Genomic DNA, 24192 nt, shown 5'->3' with positions numbered 1-24192 from the left:
TCACACAGCACGGCAACAGATCACAAGAGAACATGGAGGAATGACTAATTTCCGCAAATGAACTGTACAAATTTCCATTTCTGTCAACCTCAGCTCATTTCATCTGTGTGTGCTGTTTGGACAATTACAATTGAACGTAGCTGCTAAAATCCTAACTACAATGATTTGCACTTCTGAAAGAAAACAGTTTCTGAGCCAGGGGTCCAGTACAACATCAAAACAAAAAACTCCACCAGAGCATTCTTCAAGTCCATCAGAGATCATTGTGTAGGGGTACTACCGGAACCGCTTGCAAACAAATTCGTACGGAGGAACTTTGTCAACTGCAAGATGGGCAAGGCAAGCAGATCAGTCATAACTCATATATATATATTTCAAACCAAGTACAGCAATAAGGAGCGTACCATCTCCCCAGCTAACCGTTGTGGGTTGCGAAGATAACATCTTCCTGGCAAATGTTGTGATATCATCTAGAGTAATTTCTTCCATACACTGAAGGAAGTAATCAATAGGCTTCCTGTTGTTATGCCAAAACAGAACAAAAAGGATCAATAGTTTGCTAAACCAGTAAACATAACACTGAAGTAACTAGCATACAGACTTACCTGCAACCATAAGTCAACAGCTGCCTTCCAATATCTTCTGCAACAATTACCTGCAGCAGAGTAAACAGCGGATGTCAAAACTAAGTATACCTGAGAGAAAACGGGAAAGAGATTAGGCATTCAAGAGTACCCTGGATTCGAGATTCATTAATACGGATGAAATTGTTGAGTTTTTCGCTCGTTGCAGTTCAACCTCTGTCACTGAGTACATGCAAACCACGTGCTTCAGAACAGGCAGTTAAATAGTCAAGTTTTTCCACTAAGTAGGGCATAATTCATACCTTCTCCAGGTGTTGCAACAGCAATCAATTCACTTATTGCAACATCAACAGCCTTTGCAACAAAATCTGATGACTGAACCAATTAAAATAGGCAAATGATATATCAGAGCCCCATACAAAGAGCAAAGGCAAAGTCTGCCATGTTTAATTTTTAAAGACAAAACATAGTTTCAGCATGAATCAAACCACTATTGCTTATGCTAGAATTGACTGCTCCAAGACAGGAGACCTATCTCTAGCGTAATTTTGCGTTGAAAAAGAAAACTAAGACATCCACCATGCAGTAACGAGCAATAATATAACAATTAATAATTGAGCCTCAGACTTCGCAGGGACATGTAATCATCATGTTGACAAAGTTCAATCACTATGCACTTTATCATATTGTGTATTTTCTATAGGCTGATAGGGCCATCCTATCACCAGAAGATGTCACTAGACAACAAAGGGACATCGTCATCAGTTAGCGCCCACGGGAAAATGCGTAGGGATAAAAGGAGGAAGAATAGGGAAGGCCTTAATCCAACTCCAGAATTCATAATGACAAACATGATCAAACAGAAAATATCAAATTTGCAAACTCTAGTTGAAAGCAGAAACAAGTTTAGTTAAACAAATATGAGGCACAGAACCATGTAGAAAAAGATAAGCTCACCGTGGTCAAGTAGATGCCAAAGAGGCCAGTATTGTCATATACATTACTAAATGCTGAAAAAGATTGGACAGCATGATATTTATTGAGGACCCGTAGATCTGCAAAGAAACAACAATTGAATAGCTTTATCAAAATATTCATCCACGACAAAAACACAGTGTGGAAAAACTAAAACCACCAAAAAAGAGATGGATAATGCAATGACAAAGTGCAAAAACAGTTAATTCAATGACCCAATCAAACTACAGTTTAAAGTATAGAAATCCAACTAGAGAGAGTTGAAACAATCACTAAGAGTTCCAAGACTTACAGAGCCGTGAATGCATCCCTTTCCCAGGACCGCCAGAGGAGAATGAACCACCACCACCCATTAAAGTCTGCCATATATTGTTGTTGTGTATATTCATGGATTAACAATTAGAAAAGGAAAGAGCAATCAATTTAACCCAGCTAACCACTAGAGAATTCATAAGTATTAGCTGCACCTGTATGATGGTCATAATTGTAGCATCTCTTTCTTGAAGCCAGCCACCTGGCACTTCAAAAGCTAATGCAACATGCGTCATCTGCATAAGACAGCAAGATGAGAAAAGCCTCTACCTAGTACTCAATACGTCGAAGTAGAAGAGAAAGATAACATTACATCTGAATCTGCTCTGTATCTGGAATCACCACCCACGTATGTAGACTTTGGTTTTTCCACAGGTGACCCCTTGTGCCAATCACGCAACAAAAATTCAGCATAGTTTAGCAATTGTTCATGATCAACACCAGATGCTGCTAGAACCACACGATCAGCGGTATAGTTTTCCTGTTACATACATAGCATTTTGATCACTATTTTGCATAGAATTTCTTCATCAACTTGTAGAAAGGAGACATATAAACAAATATATGAAGTCAACTATATGCATAGTATTTATATATATATATATATATTTGCATTTGCATTTCAGCATTAAAATTAGTCTGCCAACTTCAAGAACCAGTTATGCAGCATACCTGAACTGAATTACATGAGGTTATGAACCCAAACAAGTACCATAACTGGGAGATGACATGCAGACGTTTTATGCTGACCACTTTGATCTAATACTATTGTGGTGTAGTCACTTAAAACTATGTACTTATGAGCACTATGTCGTTTCTTATAAGAAATACAGAAATCAAGACATAATAAAGGAAAAGAAAGGGACTTTACATGATAAAACTTTTGAATAATCTTGTCATTGATTCTCGAAAGAGCATCCTCAGGAGGTATTAGCGGATTTGCAAGTGCACCTGAAAATCCAACAAGGTTAAGCTGTTCATGAAGAAACTTCTCAGGATTCTTGTGCAGGTCCTGGACTTCCTCTCGAGCAAGGACCAACTAACAAACAGCATAACAGTTAACAGTGGGTCAGTGACCAGACGTTAAAGTACCCCTTGAGATCATCCATTGCGAAGTTGACGCATGCGTTACCTGGCGCTCGACTTCTTCCTGGAGGAAGAGCGGGTTGCGCATGCAGTCGATGAGTATCTCAATAGCCTCTGGCATGTAGCCCTTGAGCGTGTCATAGCTGTAGACCATCTGCTCCCTGGAATAGGAGGCACCGACATTGCCTCCAGCAAGCTCGAGCTCGTGCACGAGGTTGCGGTGCCTCCGGTGGTTGGTGCCCTTGAAGGCCATCTTCTCCAGCATGTACGACACGCCGGTGGTCTCCCCGGACTCGTAAACGGAGCCGGAGTTAACGAAGAAGCCGATGCACGCCGAAGGACCCTGCCGAAGAGACGAAGCCCAGAAAGCTTCAGCATCCATCAACCCCCAACTGAAAAAAGAACAATAAAAGAAGAATTTGGGCGGCACCGCGGATGTGCGTGCATTACCGGGACGTCCTCGGTGGCGACGCGGATGCCGCTGGGGAGCGTGGTGACCCGGGTGGGGCTGCGGCCCAGGTTGTCGGCGAGGGGCGGCGGGAGGTCCAGGCCGGGGAGAGGGCGCAGGAGTGAGTTGTCGCGCGCGGAGGAAGACGCCGCGGATGCGTCCGCGGCGGAGAGCCGTCGCGCCGCAGCCGCCGCGGGTTCCAATCCGCACAGCTGCAGCGATGGGATGGGGAGCGGCCAAGCGTGAGTGAAGCAGCGCTCGCTGGCTGGTGCAGGCGAGAGGAGCGGCGGCTTACCTTGCGGAGGACGCGCGTGGAGGAGCGCAGCATCCCGGAGAGCATCGGAGGCGACGGCGGAAGCAGCGGCCGTGGAGTCTCGCCTCGCCTGCCTTCTCTTTCGCGCAGTTGGGAAGGGAAGGGAAGGGAATCTGTTGGGCCGTAGGGTTTATGCTTTGGGTTTTGTATTGGGCCTTTGCTTTCTTCCATTGGGGGCCCAATACAAAGAGAGCACTCGTCTCCTATTTTGTGTGTACCTTGGCCTCTCCTTATCCAGACAAACACAAGGCAGAGTCAGAGCTGCTGCTTGCTTGCTTGCCTCTCATGGAGGCTTCGTTGCTTTTGGCTCCCAAACCTTCCATGCCCAGGACCGTGTATTCGATCGTCTCTGCGAGCAGGAGGTGCCTCGTCGTCGCTGCCGGCCACAACAAGGTCAGTAACAATGTTACTACTCCGTACTAGAGCCGGATCGTTGCCGAACCTTTTCAGTTCACTGGAGCTCAACTACTGAATGTTCCATCAATTTCAGGAACTCGGCACCCACTCATCAGAAAGACGCTGCAGCGATGGCCAGGTCCCTGTAACGACGCGAGCACGCGGTGGCCTATTGGGTGCCGTCGCCGCAGCGGCGACGACGATGAGCAGCACACTAGCAGTGCTGCCATGCCATGCTTCGTCTTCGGCGGCGTTGGCGGTGCTGGGCGAGCTGGACCCGGCGACGGCGAAGACGGTGGCGGGCGTGGCGGGGCCGGCGCTGTCGGCGTTCGGCTTCCTCTTCATCCTGCGGATCGTCATGTCGTGGTACCCGAGGCTCCCCGTCACGGAGTTCCCCTACGTGCTGGCCTACGCGCCCACCGAGCCATTCCTCGCCGTCACCCGCAGGGTCATCCCACCGCTCGGCGGCGTCGACGTCACGCCCGTCGTCTGGTTCGGACTCGTCAGCTTCCTCAACGAGATCCTCGTCGGCCCGCAGGGACTGCTCATCCTGCTCTCCCAGCAGGTCTAGCTTCTGATCTGAAGGAACCGACTAGGGAGGCAACAGAAGTTGCAGCTAAAAAAGCAGGCTATTTGCTGTGTATGGCAATTCATCAATGCAAAAAAAAAGGAGAGATGAATTTTCTGTAAATCAGTTGCCATTTACAAGGCACTTCGTGCCCGTATCCATCCACTTTGATACAAATAATCATTTCTACACGGCATGGCACCGCCAACTTATTCTGTATTTCGTATAAAAATCAATCAGGCCGGACTATGTACTATACATGCTATCCCATTGGAGGCTGCAGCTCCAGAAACCCATCTAAAACCTTTCCCTCCTAACACTGCCGTATATTTCTTCCCTTCCGTATTTCAAAATTTCTGAAAACCAAAAAAGAAATCTTAAACCGAAACCACACATTCTGCGTGCATCATTCCAATTTCCTTCCTGGCTTCTAAAGACAGCCACCGATGAAGCAACAAGGGACGACAACAGCTCTTTATACAACTGATGACAGGTAACTAACGATAAAGGTCAGCTGACAGCATGGTTATTGGTGGATGGCACATAGCTTCCACTTCCCTTCGCCATCGATGAGTTTCAGTTCCAAAGAATGGAAGGGAATCAGAGCAGGCCTCTGCAAATAAATAAACAAGAGAGAGCACACATATCTCAGATATGAACTAGAAAGATATAAACTGCGAGGGGCTACAAGGGAACTGTCAACTAGAAACACAGAGTGTAATGCATACTTACTTGTGAGGATGTGATGACTGTTATGCCCATGTTGGTTGCTAACCTGTACAAATGCTCCTCAACATCCACACTTGTGGCACTGTAAAGAGTATGCTTTGTAAGCACCGCACGGTATTTGGTCAACAATGAAACGAAAATATGAAAAGCATTGAGATTTGAGACATACTTAGTGCACTCGTCAAGGATGCCGTATTTAGGACAGTGAAAGAATAAACGAGCCTGAAAAGAAAGCAACTATTTAAACAGACGGAAATTTGTTAAGACAATAGTGCTGATTCAAAAACATAGGTCTTAATCACTGACCATCCCCAGCCTCTGCTGTTCCCCCAAGGATAGGATATCTTCCCAGTTAGGAGTAGCATCCCAACCTTCTCTTTCTAGAAGATACACCAAGCGAACATTCTCTAGAATCATCTTCAGGTGATCATCCAACATCTTGGAAGCTGCAGACTTGTCACCTACATCACCAACATAAATATATAGGGTTAAATATTACACATTTCCTAGGAACAGCAATATACTGGCAGAGATGGTGGCACTCACTTGTTTCGTGTGAAAGCATCTTCAACTCTGCCTCCTCCCGTGAGAGAGGGTATATGATCTGATCCCTCAAGGTTCCAAGACAAGTATATGGACGTTGAGGGACATTAAAAATTCCTTCGGATGGCTTGGTAAGTCTACCAGAAGCAATGGGCCACAAACCTCGGAGCACCCTAAAAATGGAACTCTTTCCACTACCATTTGGACCTTCAAAGAACAAAAACAATAATCGAGATTAGAGAAACAATGCTGTCACAGTGCTAAGTCTATGATAAACAGAAGCAGAAACATGGCATACCGGTCACAAGAAGGCTTTTTCCTTGAGATACATCACAAGACAATTGGCTAGCCAATAGCTTCTGTGATGGTGTTACAATATCCACATTACGGAAGGAGATGATTTCTTCGGAGGCGGCCTTAATAGCATCAGAAGGCACAGCAGGATCTAGATGAACAGCAATACCATATTCAGGTGCAAGAGAGTGACAAATCAAGCACACAAAAGAGAGAGACAGATAAGTTCAAATTTATCATTTTGTGAACTACAGATTTTCAGTGAACAATCAATCTGCCATACACTACCTACTAGCACTAAGTTTCAGTATGAATTGACACTTACTGCTTTGTGCTGCCTGAAGAAGCTCCTCAAGCTCAAATATTCTGTTAATACCACCAGAAAGTTCAAGGAACTTCTTGTGCAATTCAAGAATATCACCAAATGCTATGAAGCTTTGTGACACCACAGACGCCAAGAACCGCAGGGCATGTGCCAGCTCTCCTGTAATTTCCAAAAAAACAAGTGCATACTGAAAACTCTACAGCAAAAGGAACACCACATAGAAAACAGAAGGACTTCAGATTTTTTTCAATAATGGATCTTTCAGGATCAATATTAACCTTGGGTTGAAGTCAAAGCTCGGTCTCCCTTGTGCTCCAAAGCATATAACAAACTAAGCCCCCATGTCACATTATGAGGTAGTTGTTTCGTCACGAAATCATCAAAAATACCGTAAAGCCACTTTTTTCTCAATAGAACCTTTGAGTGGTTGAGCCATGTTGTGAATTTAGCATCAATCATCTGTTTTTTAAAGGGAAAAAAGCAGAGCGTGAGAGCATAAATTTTACCAAGAATAGATCATGTACCAGATGATAAAAGAATCTACAAATTCAAATTTTTAGCATTTTGCTACAGGCAAATTTGTGATTGGACTACATATACAACACTTGGTAATTACTATTTTGATTGAACCTCAGGAATGATTAAAAGAAAGCACCAGATAACAAACTGTTCAGAAGCATCACAGTATAGACAGGTCTAATTTTGAGCTGCATTGTAGTATGAAGAAACTTACAGCTTTTTCCCTTGATCCACCACCAAAGAAAGCTATTGACTCAGCATGTGTCCGCAATCTTGAGTGCATGAATCTTGAAAAAAATTACAAGTTTAACACTTTAAAGTTTTTCAAATGGTAAGGAAGTGAACTTTGCCAGTGCTCGATGAAGTATGTATTACTAACCTGAATGTGCCTTCAAGTTCTTGTTCTTGGTTTGCAAGATCACCGAAGTCAGGGGACACAGCTCTTAGAAAACCAAGACCTAGGAACATGTAAGCATATAGTATAGCAACTCCTCTTCGCCCAGACAAAAGCTTCATTCTCCATGTAAACCTGGTGAGTTCCAATAGGGTTACAGTCGAAACCTCGGTATTAAGGCACACAGCAAAAACTCAGAGATCATGAGACTCACCAAAGAATGTCAACTAGTGGCTTCACCATTCCAGTAACCAAGCCAGCAAGATCATTGGTCAACTTCTCTACATCATGTGTTATTCTTTGGTCTGCATCCATATTCATGCCCGAAATGTTGAATACCTGCAAAATAAACTCAAATTGCTCATTTTTTTGTGCAAGCATAGATATTACAATCAGCACAGAACGCAAGCCCATTCTGAAACCGAAGATCTACCAAATTATGAGGACCAATATTAATTTTAGCTATCCAATCTGCAGTCAACTTGTTTACAAAACGATCTGGTTGATATACAAAACTTAGTACCGTACCTGGTAGTACTAATGCCAAGTGCGGAGCAAAAATACAACAGGTCATTTTGTCACATTCTCGAACTTTATCTATCCAATTACTCCAGATATACAAATGGGAAAAGAACAAGATAGTACAAGAGGTTGCACATAGGCCCACTTGTGATATACCCAAACCACATGAATAATCAAACATGAGTTGAAGATTCAATATCCAAAATTCTCTGACAGTATCGAGTACATGCTCATCCAAATGATGGTATGCATGCCATACAAGAAAAAAAGTATCGAGTACATAAGGCTTGGTGAGTATTCCATTGGAGAATAGCTCACCTTGTAAAAAGCATTTCTTTTCAAATAATATTGAAGTAGATGGTTGGTCATGCGAATCCGCCATCCAAGGGCAATTCTTGAAGTAAGATTTCTGCAAAGAAATCAGTTAAGTAAACCATGAAACCAATTATGTAAAACAGTTAAGTGCACAAGAAGCTAATGTGTATGCCTGGGAAAACAATAATTGGATTCATGTAGTTAAGATTCCATGAGGAACCAAATTTAGTATCTAGCAAATACTCCAAATGAGTGGAACAAAAAATTACCTTAGTGAGGGTGACACGATAGAATTTGCGGCACTTTGCAGCACACTTATGCCAGTCAAACGAATGAAGGCAGCTTTGTCCTGCTCCAAGACATACTTGACACTTGTTCCTATCAAAATGAATGCATGCACACTATCAGTTCTAGTTCATATAGTTAGCAAAGAGAATAACATCAAACAGCATACCATTCAGTGAAGCTATACGATCCGAAATCCAAGTACGGGAAAATACTAGTACTGCCACTGCAAGTAGCTGCCCTCCTTGTTTATCAAACAGCTTTGGAACCTGGCAATCAAATAATTAGCAACAATATTAGTACTGAAGAGTTTACAACTTTCCAGATTTGTGGTATGTTTATATTAATCCAATTCAAGATTTGATGTTCTGGTGTCTTCAAATCATCACATGTTAAATCAGGTTCAAGAGGAAAGAAGTCTCTGATAGTAAGGAGCTGAACCTAACACTAGAATTGATTATGTACGTACCAGTATTTGAGACATTGCAGCAACTCTGACAGGCAAAGGTCTTGGAGAGCATTTCAATTGTGTTACGATAGGTGCTTGTACTGTATGTTCTATCTCCATACTAGGGGAAGATGCTATCACCTCTGTTGAATAGGACTGCTTCTTGAGCTTTGATGATGCATTGCCCTGGTATAGATAAAATTCAGTTAAAGATTGAGGATGGGCCAAATAGTAACACATAGAAGTGACATTCCGAAAACATAAGTACCTTTGTGCTGGTGACAAAAGCCCTTTGAACAGTAAGTGCATCAGATTTGCGATCAGTTTCTGATGACTTCAACACATCAACCTCTACTTCAGGGGAGAAGGATGAACCATTTCTACAATAATAAAATCAACTTCAGCCTTAATTTTTCAGTGCTCAAAAGTTAAAAAGAAAACAACAGCGTATTTTCATAATTGTAACCTGTTGTCCTGCACATTCCACCCTCCTTCACCATCCAAGGATAAAACAATTTCATGAAATGCAACTAATGCTGGACGGTGAGATATTGTTATGCATGATGTGCCCATTGCTCGAACCCTTTTGCAGAAACGTTCTTCCATATCAATTGTCACAGCACTAGTGCATTCATCCAGGATAGCAAACTTGGGTTTATGATAGAACAGTCTAGCCATTCCTAATCTTTGCTGCTCGCCAAGAGACAATTCATCACCCCAGTTAACTTCCTTATCAAGAGGATAGCGTTCTAGCAAGTATTCTAGATCAACCTGCAAACAAAAGGCAACATTAAGGATTACCAACATAGTTACTACTTGGAGCTTAATTATGAACTATGCAGACATGTTTGTTATTACATTCTTTAGAAGATCCACCATGCCACTATAGTTGAGTGGTTCAGTTTCCTGGTCTGCTGTAAGCGGATAGATCAACTGGTCACGAAGTGTTCCAACAGCTGTATATGGTCTCTGGGGCACATAAAATATTTCCTTGTTGAGATTAGAACCAACACCAGGTTTGACAATATGACCAGATACCAGCGGCCACAGACCACCAAGAACACGGAATAGGGAGCTTTTTCCACTACCATTGGGGCCTGAAATATAAAGTTAATGTGCATCACAAAATTAATCTCACATGGCTGTAACTTCCATAAAGTGAAAGCATTACATAAAATGTTGAGAAAGAAATAGCTACTTGACACATCAACCTCGCCCATCAATATAAAGATTAATGGGAGAAAATAGAGGATTACCTGTGATCAACAGGTTAGAGCCTGACTCCAATCGGAGCGTCAAATCATCAACCAAAACATTCCCAGAGGGTGTCACCACCTGTAAAAAATTATTTCTAAGAATCTCCATACAGAGTAGATATTAAAATCAGTATGGTATATATTATTACCTTAACACCTGAAAACTCTATATAATTTGCCTCGCTGATATAATTTGCAGCAGAAGAATTTTGAGTCATCAATCTATCACGAACACCAGATAGCTCACGGGAGACCTCCAGTAACTCATGAATACGATTAGCATAGCCACTGCAAAAAAGAAAAAAAATAAAAGAATATGGTCAATCAGCATCAAATACTACTTGCAATTTCAAGCTCATATATACTAGAAAGGCATTAAAATTCCTCACAGCATATGCAATATCATAAATTGCTCTGTTGCCAAATACATTGAGAATATAAAACATGAATTTACAGCTCAGTTGATTGGAGGTTGCACGTACACCCCTAGGTTAAGTCCTCTTTTGACTCAAATTTGGGTGTGTATTTCTTCTTATTTACAAAGGCACCTAATTCCAATACAGTTCTCAGAAACTGGAACTGAATAGTTAAGGGAAAATTGCTCGAATTTACAAGCGACATATTTCATTTACAGCTTAACTTTTTGGATACACTTAAGGATGTGATTTGACATTATACAGGTTATATTACTTTATTAGTGTATACTTAGCTAGTTAGCTTACAGGTGGTTGTATTTGACACAACGGACTCAGCAGTTACCTGAGAATATTTAAGCGCCTTGAACTGATAGAAAGGGTCCCAAGAGACTGAAATAGTGATATTATCACACTGGTGTGGTATCGGAGATTGCTCAACATCTCTGCCCGTCCTAAGGTGGATGATTCAGGTCTAAGATTCCCCGCAAAGAAAGGTTCGATAATTAGGATAACTCCCACAGTGGCACCAAGATACTTCAGAAGAAAATCTTGAATCATGCCAAACCACCAGTTTTCATGGAGAACAACATTCAAGTGCTTAACAAGTGCCCCAAACCGCTGCATAATATGCGATGCTTCTCTGTTTTCACCACCATAAAATGCCACACTCTCGGCATGTGTTCTCAATCGTGAATGGACCTGGCGATATTCCCCCTCTAGCTGTTGTTCCATAGACTTCAGCTTACCAAAAGCAGGAGAAAATTTTCTAATTGTACCACCAGCACCTATAACATATGCCTGCAAGCGCATACTTATTAACAATTTAACTAAATATAAGAAACAGACTTTCATTAAATAAGGAACAAACACTCTACTAGAGCAACTTTATTTTCTAAAAGTATCACTACATCATTTGCAATTCATAAAGGGTAGCAGTCGATCCATAGAAGAATTACCAGAATCCACAATACATATTTCGGACTTGCATAAGAGCAGAGGCGCCAGATATATATTAACGCTTCTGCAATTGCTGCCAGATCATCTTGTACAAGGTCACTTAGTTCCGAGCAGAACTTTGGTATATCACTTGCAATTCTTTGCTCTGGGTTTGAGATCCGATGATCAACATGCGAGATCTTGTAGTACACCATGTTCTGGACATAAAGTGGCAAAAAAAATCAATCCAGCTGGACATAAAAGATTCACTGCAATGTTGCAAGGGGAGGGGGGGGGGGTGATAGGGTTTGATATTCAAATGCAAAGAATGAAAACTACAGGAGGATAAAACAACCATTAACATGTCATCGGTTTATGGAACTTGGCGGTCTATTAAATAGTTCACACAATCGTAGATACAAATCTACCTCACTTGTTTGTTGGGGGAACAAAATGGGTTGGTCCATTATTTTATACCTCATAATAATAAGCCTAGTAGGAAATTTAGGAATGGTGGGATGATTCAATCCTATAGGATGGACCAGTCAATCCTATAATGATGTGATCCCTCAAAGAGAACATCACATAGTTTTTTCCAGAGCATTGCTTCTATATAAGTAACTGAACTCCAGGGAAAAAGTGAGTTAGTTCATTGTTCTGGGCAAAGTGACAAAAGAGGACAACTCGGAATCATAATTGACAAAGAGTGCAGATGATTGGGAGATTCCAACTTTATAACCCAACATACCTCAAAATAATCAGCATGGACAAGATCCGTCAAAATTTTCTTGAAGCGCAAGCCTAATGACCCTGTCAAGTACTTTGACGTCTGATATATTGTGGATTGGAGAAAGCATAGAAGAAGATTTTCAATAATCAGATGTGTAAAGGTTGGAACTCGCCGAAGGAATGCAGCTCTGAACAAATACCCTTGTACTTTTGCTAATCTGTGGCCAACAGCTGTACGCAAGACCTGCAGAAAGATTGGATGCATCATCCTACTGCTTTAGAATAATAACTACAAACTACGTGAGTATGCATAACAAAGTTCTGCGGTTTACTTGCAGCTAGAGGAGCAGATATAAAGTCACATTGTACACATGACCGGTAAGGAAATGTCCGGCGTTAAGGCAATAAAACAGAAAATACATGCTCAGAAAAGCCCATAACGATTAATAAGAAGACTCGAGATACAACTAACCATAGCTAATCAGAATTCACGAATGCAACACAGTAACATACTACAAAATACGACGTTGTGCGCAAAACAATGGCAAACATTAGAAAATGCAAATATGATTAAAAACACAAGGCAATGCAAAATTTGAAACTAGCACCTAGATTACATGCATGTTTTGATACTCACCCGAGAATGAATACCAATATGACAAATAAATGAAATGAGCAAATAACGGAAACTGTATAACTTACTGCTGTTATTATCAAGCCAAGAAGGTAATTTGATCCATTCGGACCAATCTTCTTAAGTAAGATGGCGGCCAGAAAATGTAAGGACTTCAATCCACTTTTCTTTTTCCTTGGTTTAACCAATTTACCATCAATACCATTTTGACCATTTCTGTCTTTAGTCCCGGTATGTGCATTTCCATCGCTGCAAGCATTTTCTTTCTGTTGTTTATTCCATCGGCCTGACTGGGTATATGCTAAAGTTCCGCCAGCAAGTAGTGCACCAGAAACAACTGCAAGTGTTCTCCTGTACAAAATTGGGTGGATGAAAGGGAAACACAAGTTAACATTGACGGTGACAATCTACTCGCCAGTCAAAATAAAAGGAAGTATTGTTGGATCAGCGTACCTTCTTGAAGACAAAAGGTTGCGCCCGCGTTCTGTTAGCTGCAGTAACTGAAGCGATGACATTGTTGCTAGGTTGGCCTCTTTGGTCAGATATGTACAGCTAAACTAGAAAAGTTAGCTGTAAGGGCACTCGAATGATCAAGTAGACACAAATAGGCAAGATTGTCTACTGCTACAGTGCAACATTGATGGACAGAATTTGAACCTGTGAAGATGGAAAAGACCGACTGTTACATAACACTCCAATATACTGTGCGAAGACACTGTTCATAAGAAGAAGAAAAAGGAATAAAAGGATATGGGGTTCATATCTTGATGATGGACAAAGTTGGGCAGGAGGATAACAATGGAGGATCAGCTACATTAATTGAGGAGCAGCTTTGAAGCGTCCTTGCTCCTCATAAATGGACACTAGGATGCTAGAATGAACAACAACTACTAGCTAACTATAAAGTGCTTGATTAAGGAAGCAATGAGGACTGAAACGGGATCACGTTTGACACATTAGTAGTCTATATATACTAGTAGGAGAGAGCAGAGAAGGCGAGAAGCAGCAATCACATGGAGGAGCAGGCGCTTGGCCTACCACCTACCAACTGCATGAGCAGCATTGGAACATCCGACAGCAGTAGCACAGCCGCTACGGAGTGCTAGTACGGAACATGGGGGCCAGAGCAGCAGCAAAACGGACAAGGGAATTCGATCTAAGCGACTTGCGCCCACCCAACCAACCAGTCTGCAACAGGGGTCCTCCTGCCCCCACTCATCAGTGAGAAGAAATCATACTAGGAGGCAATTGAGCTACAGCAAACGCACGGGTGAGTCGAGTCGAGTCGGAGCACGGACAGCCCCAGTCCAGTTGTTACAGCACGAAGAGGTGATCAACCCAACTGAGGGGAGGGAGGAGGCTACCCGCAAAGCAATTCTGGATGGCGTAAACCCAATCCAAATCAGCGCCATGGACAGGAAAGGAAGGGAAGGCGCGCGGACGGAAGGCTATCGAATTCGAGCGGCAGGAATCGACCTCGAGGTGGAAGAGCGGCGGGGGCGGGTGGGTACCTGAGTGTCGCCGATCGGGGATCGCCGGCGGCCGCCGCAGAACGGGAGGAGGGGGGTCTGTCGAGCAGAGGCCGAGAGAGAAACGAAGAAATCGGAGGGGCGGATATATATAAATATAAACAAGACAGAAAAAGCGAGAGAGAGACGGGGAGGAGGAAGCAAGCAAAGAGATGGATTTGATTCCTCTACGACGTGTGTGAACACAGCGGGCAGTCGTCGTCTCTCGTCAGGTCGTGCTCACGTGTAAACTGCTCTGCTGTGTTTTCTTTTTTATTTTATTTTTCTTGTGATGAGTATCGATGTGAACCATGTGATGCTTGTCTAAGGGACAGCATTAGCGACATGATCAACGGTTCGAAAAGGATCCAGCACCTCTCTCCTGCGTCCCTTTTTTACCTGTCCTTGCCCTGCTGGACCCGATTTAATTTTTAGAAAAAAGCCGATGGCGTATTCTTATCCATCCATAATACTCCTAGATTAGCATATAATCATAATTAACTTATATTTAATTCTCTTAATTAGCATGGATTGATGTGACTGTTAAAGTTAACTTTATCACTAGTATCAAATACCCTCTTGGCTGGTCCCTCTAATTCTAATATTTTCACCCTAACTTCGTCCCTGCTGCCTGGTCAAGAGGTCTTGTTAAGTGGAAGTGTCCTGAAATTGCTTTCCAGTTTCAGCCCGCTGCGCAGCCAGATGCGTACAAGTTTGTCGGGACCTCGGCGCAAACCAACTTGCTGCGCCACAGATTTTTCCACGTGTGTTTGTGTGGTTGGGTTCGTCAGGCCGCCAGCCCAGCCCAGCCAAGGTAGCCCGGCCCGGACAACTCAACTCTCTCTCACGTCTTTCCTTTTCTTGTTGCCTATATATCCTAGTGATGAACTGTTCGCTTGAGATTTTCGGGCGGGCTGCAGCTGTTGCTGAGCCGTTCGGCTGCGGCCCAAACAACAACAGCCCAGCAGCCCAGCCAAACAGCTGCGCTTATCTCCGGTTCAACTCCCGTCTCCCGTCGCCTCCCACCGAAGACCGAACCGCCGCCCCGCACTCCGCAGGCCCCGCCGCCCACTCCGCCTCCGCCAGGCCCCTCCCCCGCCACCGGCGAGCCCCGCCCCCGCCGCCCTCCGCCCCGCCGCTCCGCCCCGCCTCACCAGCGACGGGATCTCGCCGGAGCCGGCGTCGACGCACTGCCACATCTCCTCCCGCCAACGTGAGTATCCCTCCAATCTCCAATCTCTCCATTCTCGATCTGCACGTTTGTATGCTGCTAGATTTCGTGCATCTGAACACATATTCTGTTAGGTTCTTCTCAACGGCAAGTTCAATCTCAGTAGATACAATTGGATTTGATTCTCAAGGTCTCTGTGCAAGCGGGCCAATTTTCCCCCAGATACCCCTCCGCGCCTCCCTCCGCGGACGCCGCATCCTTCCGCCGCCTCCCTCCTGCAGACGCCGCCACCCGCGCCTCCTTCTGCGGCCGCCGCCTCCACAGACCGCGTCCCTGCCCTCCGCCAGCTCCTGTCTATCCCCGCCCGTCCGCCGTCGTCCCTCTGCCCAGATCCCGGCCGCCGGCTCCCATCCATCCCCACAGGCGGCCGCGACTGTCCATCGCCAACGCCACAAGAGGAGTAGGAGGACGCGTCTGATCGCCCCACTGTTTTCACATCTCTCCTCGCTTCAAGGTCATGTGGTGTGGCCCTCTAATTGTGATTCATTCATACTTGCGTTCTTTTGGCAGCCACCGAGGATACCACTCGTCCACAGAGTCTACTATGATGAGATTATTGTTTACTACGATACTATGCTAAATCAGAGTATGGATACTAAAGAATACGTACACAAACAAGAATCGGGAACCTAGTTTTGTTTTGAATTTTGGTTTATCACAAATGTCAATTTGATTTCTCAATTTGTATGCTCGTGATTTGGTGATATATGGCCATATTCTGAAGATGTTGTGTGATTTATTTTTGCATTGTACATGTAGATGAAGTAGCTGCGGCATGCCAAACTCATCAGATCATCCCATTGGAATGAATCAACCAAACCTAGTAACCAGAGATAGTACACATACCATGAACGTGTACGTCATATACATTGTTGATCATCTACAGAAATGTAATGTTCCATGACAGTCCTTGTGCCTGCCCTTGTCAGATATAGCCTAGTTGCACTTGTACCCATCACCGATGTTTCGGACTGGACCGATCTATCCTTTGGTTAATTTATTATCTTTGTATTTATATGCATTTGGTAGTATTGTAATATAATTTCTATTTAGCAAACACAAAATATATTAGAATTATTGGCTCCTTGTATTCAGAACAAACATGAGCTATGCTCAGCCTCAGGGGCGTTCAGGTCATTTTAACACTCACCCAGCTTATATTCGGACATCAGATTCTCCAGACAGCAGCTTATGAGATAAACTTGCTACCCAGATAAGCGAGGTCCAGAGAAGCGGAAACAAACAGGGCCATGTTTAGTCTGCTTCTGGATGTCCTCAGTTTTAGGTTTGCCATAATTAGGGCTAGCCTTTTGCCCTCAACTTTATTAAAAGCAGAAGCAGAGGGTTTTGATAAGCTTTAGTTTGAAGTTTGGATTAAATTGCTGTATATATTAGAATTCACCTGCGATTATTGTTTGTTCTAGCCTTAGCCCATGTTCATAATACAGTACTCTCTACTTTAGTAGCATTGTACCTCACTACAATACCTGACACTCCTTCACCTGCTATTTACAAATTAGGTTGAGCTGCTCTGATTCAATCAATAAAGAAGGGCGAAAGGCTAGGTGAGCTCTTGCTGCTGCTAGAAATACTTACACCAGGATCATGGTGAGTTCATTTGATCTCCTGTTGAGCATCTTCTGTAATATTCATGCCTTTTTAATTCCAAACTTCTATATTATTGTCATTAATTTTATTTATCTCATATATGGTGCCACTTCACAGGCAAGCCTTGCCGATTCTTTTCTAGCGGATCTTGATGAACTGTCAGACAATGAAGGCTATCCTGTAAGTTGATTTCTATTTTTCTCGAATACAAATTGATTTGTATTTGATGTAACTGAATTTTCAATTGTGTATTTTGGAGGTTTTGCTGACCTATTGTAAAAATCTTTCAGGAAGCAGACAATGCTGAGGCAGCTGGTATGGAGGAGGATGGTGATGATGATATGCCTGACCTTGAGTCTCTTAATTATGATGATCTAGATAGTGTCTCAAAGTTGCAGAAGACACAACGCTATAATGACATAATGCAAGTATGTAAGCAAAGTCACCCCCAGTTTCTCGAGCATGCCTCTCTTTTATGTATACCTTGCTTGTGATTTATTTGCATGCAAACATAAATACTGCATTAGTTTGATTGGATGAAAAATGGACGATATATTTGGCTGCACAATGTAACACCAGAGCATACTTGTTTAACATGTATCATGTCCAAGCATTTATGTGTGTGTCTGGAGTATTAATAAATAGCTTTGGTTAATGGTGCAATGGTTTGTCCAAAAAAATATAATATGATCCCACAATGTCTGAGTACGTATGTGGTAGGAATCTTATTATCCCACTGTGTGACATTAGACATCTTCATTTTTTATCTGTAGAAAGTTGAAGTTGCACTTCAGAAAGGCACTGACTTCTCCAATCAAGGTTCCATCCTGGAGGAGGATCCAGAGTACCAGCTAATTGTTGATTGCAATGCTTTGTCCGTAGATATTGAGAATGAAATCATCATAATCCATAATTTCATACGTGACAAGTATAGGTTGAAGTTTCCTGAACTGGAGTCCCTCGTTCATCATCCGATTGATTATGCCCGTGTTGTCAAAAAGATTGGAAATGAGATGGACTTAACACTTGTAGATCTGGAAGGGCTTTTACCTTCTGCAATTATAATGGTTGTCTCAGTGACAGCATCAACAACAAGTGGGAAGCCTCTTTCCGAGGAGAATTTGGAAAAAACTGTTGAAGCATGTGACAGAGCCCTTACCCTCGATACTGCAAAGAAGAAAGTGCTTGATTTTGTAGAGAGCAGAATGGGTTACATTGCACCAAACCTTTCTGCTATTGTTGGTAGTGCTGTTGCCTCGAAACTGATGGGTACTGCTGGTGGTCTGGGAGCGCTTGCAAAAATGCCTGCCTGTAATGTTCAGTTACTTGGTGCAAAGAGGAAAAATCTTGCTGGATTTTCTACTGCCACATCTCAGTTTCGTGTTGGCTATCTTGAACAAACTGAAGTATTTCAGAGCACACCTCCAGCTCTGAGGACTAGGGCGTGCAGGCTTATTGCTGGAAAGTCAACTCTAGCGGCAAGGATTGATTCAATTAGAGGTGATCCAACTGGAAAAGCTGGGCGGAACTTGTTAGAAGAAATTCGTAAGAAGATCGAGAAGTGGCAAGAACCGCCTCCTGCAAAGCTTCCAAAGCCACTTCCTGTTCCTGACTCTGAGCCTAAAAAGAAGAGAGGAGGTCGTCGGCTTCGAAAAATGAAAGAAAGGTAAACTGTTCTAAGCTTCCATGTGGAAATAGCGTGCATACCTTTTAATATAATTAATTGTTTCTTTCTCATATGTGAAACTTGTTAAGAGTATATTAGGCAACTCTGGATATGGTTAGTTTAGGATTGACTGTAATCCCAGGATAACCTTCCTTATCTCTAGGAGAGGCTACTTGCCCTCCAAGCCATGTACTCCTATATAATCAGCCCAAGGGGCTCAAGCAATATAACCCACGCATTATACACAAGTAGATCGGGTTGCGTCGCCCTACCGTTCTCGTCGCTTCATCCTCGACACTCCTGAGGACAAGGTTGTCGTTGCGCCCTTCAGGCTACAGTGGCAACGCTCGTGGTCAAGCCATCATTGCCGGTGTTGTTGCCCTTCCAGGCGGTGGCGCCACCTATGCTGTTGGTCCTCGTCACGCTGGCTCTCGGTCCGCGTCCGCGCCTATTGCCGCACGCTCACGGACACTGCCGCCGATGTTGCTGAAGGAAGATGCATTTGCGATCTTTAGCTGCACCATCTACCATTGCAGTCGGCTCATCGTCCTGCTGAACCTGTTGGCAAGAAGCTGCTGATTTTGTGTATTCGGGCGCCTTCGCTGACGCTTCGGACCCGTGCCCTTCTCCACGGCTTCGACCACGTCCACCTCAACCTCGGCTACTTTGGCACTAAGGGGCTACCATCTGCTTGACAAGCCTCTTCGGCTCCCAATCCAGCCACAACATCTGCGACGCATCGACGGTTGTGACTGCGGGGGGATGTCCTCTCTTTGGCTTATTCTCCAGTCTCATCATCTGCGGGCTCCCGTTGTGACTATGGGGGGATGTTAGAGTATATTAGGCAACTCCGGATATGGTTAGTTTAGGATTGACTGTAATCCCAGGATAACCTTCCTTATCTCTAGGAGAGGCTACTTGCCCTCCAAGCCATGTACTCCTATATAATCAGCCCAAGGGGCTCAAGCAATACAACCCACGCATTATACACAATCTTACAAAACTTAATTGTGCAGATATGCGCAAACTGATATGATGAAGCTTGCCAACCGGATGCAATTTGGGATTCCAGAGGAGAGCTCATTAGGTTAGTTAGCATTTACACAATGGTATTTCTGTCACTGTATTGTATAGTCTCAGCATTTCTTACACTGGAGCACCGCTACCTGTTTGACATCCCATTTTGCTGTTATAACAGGTGATGGCTTGGGGGAAGGTTATGGCATGCTCGGACAGGCAGGAAGTGGCAAGCTGCGTGTTTCAGCTGCACAAAACAAGCTTGCTGCTAAAGTGGCGAAAAAGTATGTTACCTTTCTTCTTATGATATTTTGCATCTATTTTTTATTTTCTCAATTTATAGTATTGTATTGTAGCAATAAACGTGTCACTTCTCTACAACACCTACATGAGATGGTATCTAATGCTAAAACACTGGATTTTCTGATTTTCTGTTAAAAGCCCATATGGAGAAAATTTACAAAAAACACTGGATTTTGGTATCCTCCATTGTAAGATATGAAGGTGTGTGAGGGGCCTCCCTACTGTATTTTCCTAAAAAATGGTATAAAGGCACACAATAAGAAGTATAGCTTTTGTAGATTTCTACTTGGTATGGTTTTCTTTCTGATTCACAAGGCTTTCTTGATGCTTGAATGCATTGCCCCATCCTATCCTCATTGTCAAGTGGCTCTTTACACAAATCCTAGGAAGTTGGAAACTGCATGCATCCTGTGTAACAAGCACCATTCCATTAGGGACTACTACTCCTGTTTGAACTGACAAGGTGTATTTTGTTTCGTTAGGAAAAGCCTTTGGCCAACAATTATTCTATTAGTACATAATTTTGTATCTACATGTGTTACGTTACTGCACAATATCTGCTTGTATCTGAAATGTTTTACTTCTTTCACAATATCCTGTACTGCAAACTCAATTTTATTGTATATTGCCTTCTGATATCAGATTCAAGGAGAAGAGCTATGGTAGCAGCGGTGCAACTTCAGGATTGACATCTAGTTTGGCATTTACACCAGTTCAGGTGAGATCTTGTTTCTTGAGTTGTGTTCTGGGTCTGTTTGACTCATATGTTTTGGGGCAATGAAACGATTTTCATGTTCCATCTTCGCTACCTGCTGGATAGCTCCTATGTTCAGATCCTTGTCTCTAACGGACCCATAGTTACAATGATTGTGTTAGAGCACCTTGTACTGATGTTTACTGCTAGGCGCACACTAGGATCTTATGCATTTAACATCTTCCAGATTTGGGAGCTCACTTTTTTAAAAAAGAAACTTTGAAGATTAAGCACATAAAATCCCTGCCATCATTCCCCGTCTGATTTTAATTTTCCCTTGTACAGGGAATAGAGTTGTCAAATCCACAGGCCCAAGGGAACCCGCTTGGAGGTGGAACTCAAAGTACCTACTTTTCTGAGACTGGCACATTTTCGAAGATCAGAAGGACCCAGTAGAAGCTGATTTCCCCCTTGCAACCATCGTATCTCATTTGCACTGCACTTGTTGAAATCCTTGGGATGCGTTGTTGAACAATCCAAAAATCCAGCATGTAATGTTCCCAGTCTTGTTTTCCAATTGAAGCAAATTCCAGAGATTTTGGGATAGCAATACACAGTTCTTACTGATGCTTCAGACGCCTTTTCAATACACAGTTCTACCCGTCGCAAGATGAGTTGGAGATATCCGATGTCGTACATTCCAAATTGTAAGTCAGGCGGGGTGGAGGGCGGCGGGGGCGGGGCTCGCCGGCGGTGGGGGAGGGGCCTGGTGGAGGCGGGAGTTGAACCGGAGATAAGCGCAGCTGTTTGGCTGGGCTGTTGTTGTTTGGGCCGCAGCCAAACGGCTCAGCAACAGCTGCAGCCTGTCTGAAAATCTCAAGCGAACAGGCGTGACAGGAGATGATTGCGGCCATTAATTCCAAAGGTTATTCATCTTCCTTTCTACGTAGTGCATCCTCGATCATGTGCCCTATAAAAACAAACCCAACCAATACAAACTATTGTGTTTTCTATGAAGATGTGTACAAATCATGTGCAGCATGCGATGACATAACATGCCCCCTTGTTGTTGCAGTGGTGCTTAGGGTGTTTTTGGTTGGGCTTTTGGGAGCTGCTTTTGCTTCTCAAAAGCCAACAAAAGGGCTACCCAACTCATAGGTGCTTTGAGCAAAAGTAGCTTCCTCCTCAGTACAAAATCTACAGCCACTCGGCCCAGCTTCCTCCAGCTGTGGAACGAGTTCGTTTTCTTTTCCTCGGTCTTCCCTGACACGGCGCCCGAACCCCTCCTCCTTTCCCGGGTGGCGGCGGGCTAGCGGCGGCAACACCCCTCCTTCTCTCCCAGCCTTTGGCGGCAGCCCTCCTCCTCCTCTAGCACCGACGTGGAAGCGAGACGCGGAGAGGGCGGGGCCAAAGGGGTAGAAGTGGAGGTGGAGCGGACGGCGAGGTCATAGGACACACGGCAGGAGAAAGCCCGCGCGGAGGCATGGAGAGGGGAAGGTGGCGGCGGGGAGCCGGGCGGAGCGGCGGAGGCGAGGTTCGCGGCGGGGGAGCGGAGGTGGGTGGAAGTGCAGCCGGAGTCCAGGACGAAGCAGCAACCGTCAGGGAGGAGGGCCGGGGCCTCCGCGCCGCACGCGAGGAGGTGGTTGTCCGCCGGGGCGTACCATGCGGCGGCGACGATGGCGGCGGAGCAAAGGATGCTGAGGAGGAGCACGACGATGCGGCGAGGGGTTGGTGGGGGAGCCATGGTGGCGGGGACGGGAAGGTGGTGGATTTGGGCTGGCGACGAGTTTGGGTCGGCTGTAGAGGCGGGCGGAGGCGGTCGTCAGGAGTTGGGCATGGCGAGGGAGAGCGGCGGCTGAGTGGCGGCGGAGCTGCGAGTCGTCAACGAGAGGAAGCCGTGGGTAGCAGGAGTGGCGGCGGAGCTGCTGAGCTGCTGGTCGCCGGTTATGGCAGCTGGAAGAAAAGGGGCTAGGTTCGCTCGTCAGTGAGAGAGGGAAAGGGTTGAGTGGGGTGGACTACGAATGACACGTGGAGTCCACTTGTAAGTGTTTTCCAAAAGCCAGAGCTGTTCCACCAAACGTCTTTCCCACAACCCACAGCCACTTTTCCAAAAACCGACAGCTCGTAACTACTTTTCTAAAAACCACAGCTCAACCAAACACACTCTTGTTCTACCTTTGCACTGCTAAGAGAAACAATTGTGAGGACCGATCCACATCAGATGTGACATTTGCTCCACCTGATTGTGGCCTGATTGTTGGGTGGAAATCTCAAGGAAGCACGTTGCACGGGCTGGTTAGTTGGTGGGCCCAGCCCAGCCCAGGTTGGCTTGATGTTTGTTGTCGTGTAGGCCGGAGACCGCCACGAGGTTACCCGGCCGACGTAGCGCCCTCCGTCGATGACTGCAGGCGTCAGCTGTCTCTCTTAGCTACTGCTCATCTTCAATAATCTCCGTCAGGCTCGATCCATCTCTCCTCCCCTCCCGGCCGTCGTCGCATCGCATGCAACCACACCTGCCGCTGCTGCGTTGCTTGACGGCCTCCTCCGCCGCCGCCGCCCTCGCGCTCTCAGTGTTGGTGCGCAAGCACAAGCTAGGATTATTATTCTCCACGGCCATGGACGACGGCGTTTCTTCGCAAGACAAGAAGACGTCTCCGCCGCCGGCAGATTCTGATCGACAACAGGCAGCACTACAAGGTACTTGGGCAGGCGGTGGAGCTGACCACGATCGTCAGGCTCCAACTCCAGGACGGCAACTCATGGGATTCGGCAAGGACCGTCCTGCTCACCCACCGCCGTCCGCCGGCATCCTCCTCCTCTTGATCTGCTCGTGCTGATGATGATTGCTGCTACTGCGACACCAATGGCGTAGTGATCAAATAATCTACCACTCTACTTGTTGTCTTGTCCTACTGGTAGTGCCTTTAATTTTTATCCTTCCTCTTCTTCATTAATTATTACTACGCCAGTGGCTTTATCCTCCTTCCTTTCACTTTGCTTGCGCTGTGGATTTCGTCCGTACATACGGTGGTTAAAAGCACTGCATGCAGCAAGAATGGACAGAGGAAACGCCCTCTTCATCTCTGCTCCATCACCTCGCTGGTGACTTATTACCGACACCTAGTAGCCACCACCGAC

The 24192-nt window shown here is 44.7% G+C and overlaps 3 protein-coding genes across 6 annotated transcripts; 2 read left to right on the top strand and 1 right to left on the bottom strand.

Annotated features, from left to right (window-relative positions):
• Positions 1-33: 33 nt before the first annotated feature.
• On the bottom strand, positions 34-14691 carry LOC101785546 (ABC transporter D family member 1). Its single transcript, XM_012846304.3, has 37 exons — positions 14539-14691; positions 13481-13684; positions 13096-13378; positions 12413-12637; positions 11685-11882; positions 11072-11526; positions 10462-10600; positions 10313-10391; positions 9915-10153; positions 9523-9827; positions 9325-9436; positions 9078-9242; positions 8778-8877; positions 8593-8701; positions 8327-8417; positions 7701-7825; positions 7472-7621; positions 7307-7379; positions 6852-7032; positions 6574-6732; positions 6253-6399; positions 5958-6161; positions 5718-5872; positions 5581-5633; positions 5411-5493; positions 5324-5366; positions 3004-3349; positions 2743-2910; positions 2185-2352; positions 2027-2107; positions 1852-1918; positions 1542-1639; positions 887-959; positions 736-806; positions 606-655; positions 405-517; positions 34-323 (listed from the first exon to the last, which is right to left on the bottom strand). Exons 2-37 carry the CDS (start codon positions 13540-13542, stop codon positions 277-279), a joined length of 5217 nt encoding a protein of 1738 aa, XP_012701758.1. The 5' UTR covers positions 13543-13684; positions 14539-14691; the 3' UTR covers positions 34-276.
• Positions 3943-4894, top strand: LOC101785146 (protein COFACTOR ASSEMBLY OF COMPLEX C SUBUNIT B CCB3, chloroplastic). Its single transcript, XM_004971325.3, has 2 exons — positions 3943-4111; positions 4209-4894. Exons 1-2 carry the CDS (start codon positions 4004-4006, stop codon positions 4683-4685), a joined length of 585 nt encoding a protein of 194 aa, XP_004971382.1. The 5' UTR covers positions 3943-4003; the 3' UTR covers positions 4686-4894.
• An 879-nt stretch (positions 14692-15570) lies between the features above and the next one.
• Positions 15571-22108, top strand: LOC101784211 (U4/U6 small nuclear ribonucleoprotein Prp31 homolog). 4 transcript variants are annotated; one of them, XR_002677836.1, is made up of 10 exons: positions 15571-15748; positions 17287-17374; positions 17492-17554; positions 17665-17802; positions 18148-19040; positions 20057-20127; positions 20239-20341; positions 21003-21078; positions 21400-21605; positions 21709-22108. XR_002677836.1 is itself a non-coding variant. In XM_012846525.3 (10 exons), exons 3-10 carry the CDS (start codon positions 17372-17374, stop codon positions 21508-21510), a joined length of 1458 nt encoding a protein of 485 aa, XP_012701979.1. In that variant the 5' UTR covers positions 15571-15748; positions 15841-16220; positions 17287-17371; the 3' UTR covers positions 21511-21701. The 4 variants fall into 4 exon arrangements, 3 of the variants coding, with proteins under 3 accessions (XP_012701979.1, XP_004971381.1, XP_022682693.1); XM_012846525.3 differs by lacking the exon at positions 21709-22108 and adding an exon at positions 15841-16220 and having other exon boundaries at positions 21400-21701; XM_004971324.4 differs by lacking the exon at positions 21709-22108 and having other exon boundaries at positions 21400-21701.
• The last annotated feature ends 2084 nt before the right edge of the window (positions 22109-24192 follow it).

The sequence above is a fragment of the Setaria italica genome, chromosome V (genome assembly GCF_000263155.2).
Source record: "Setaria italica strain Yugu1 chromosome V, Setaria_italica_v2.0, whole genome shotgun sequence".
In the NCBI taxonomy this organism is placed as follows: domain Eukaryota; kingdom Viridiplantae; phylum Streptophyta; class Magnoliopsida; order Poales; family Poaceae; genus Setaria; species Setaria italica.
This window is presented reverse-complemented; position numbering and strand designations above follow the sequence as displayed.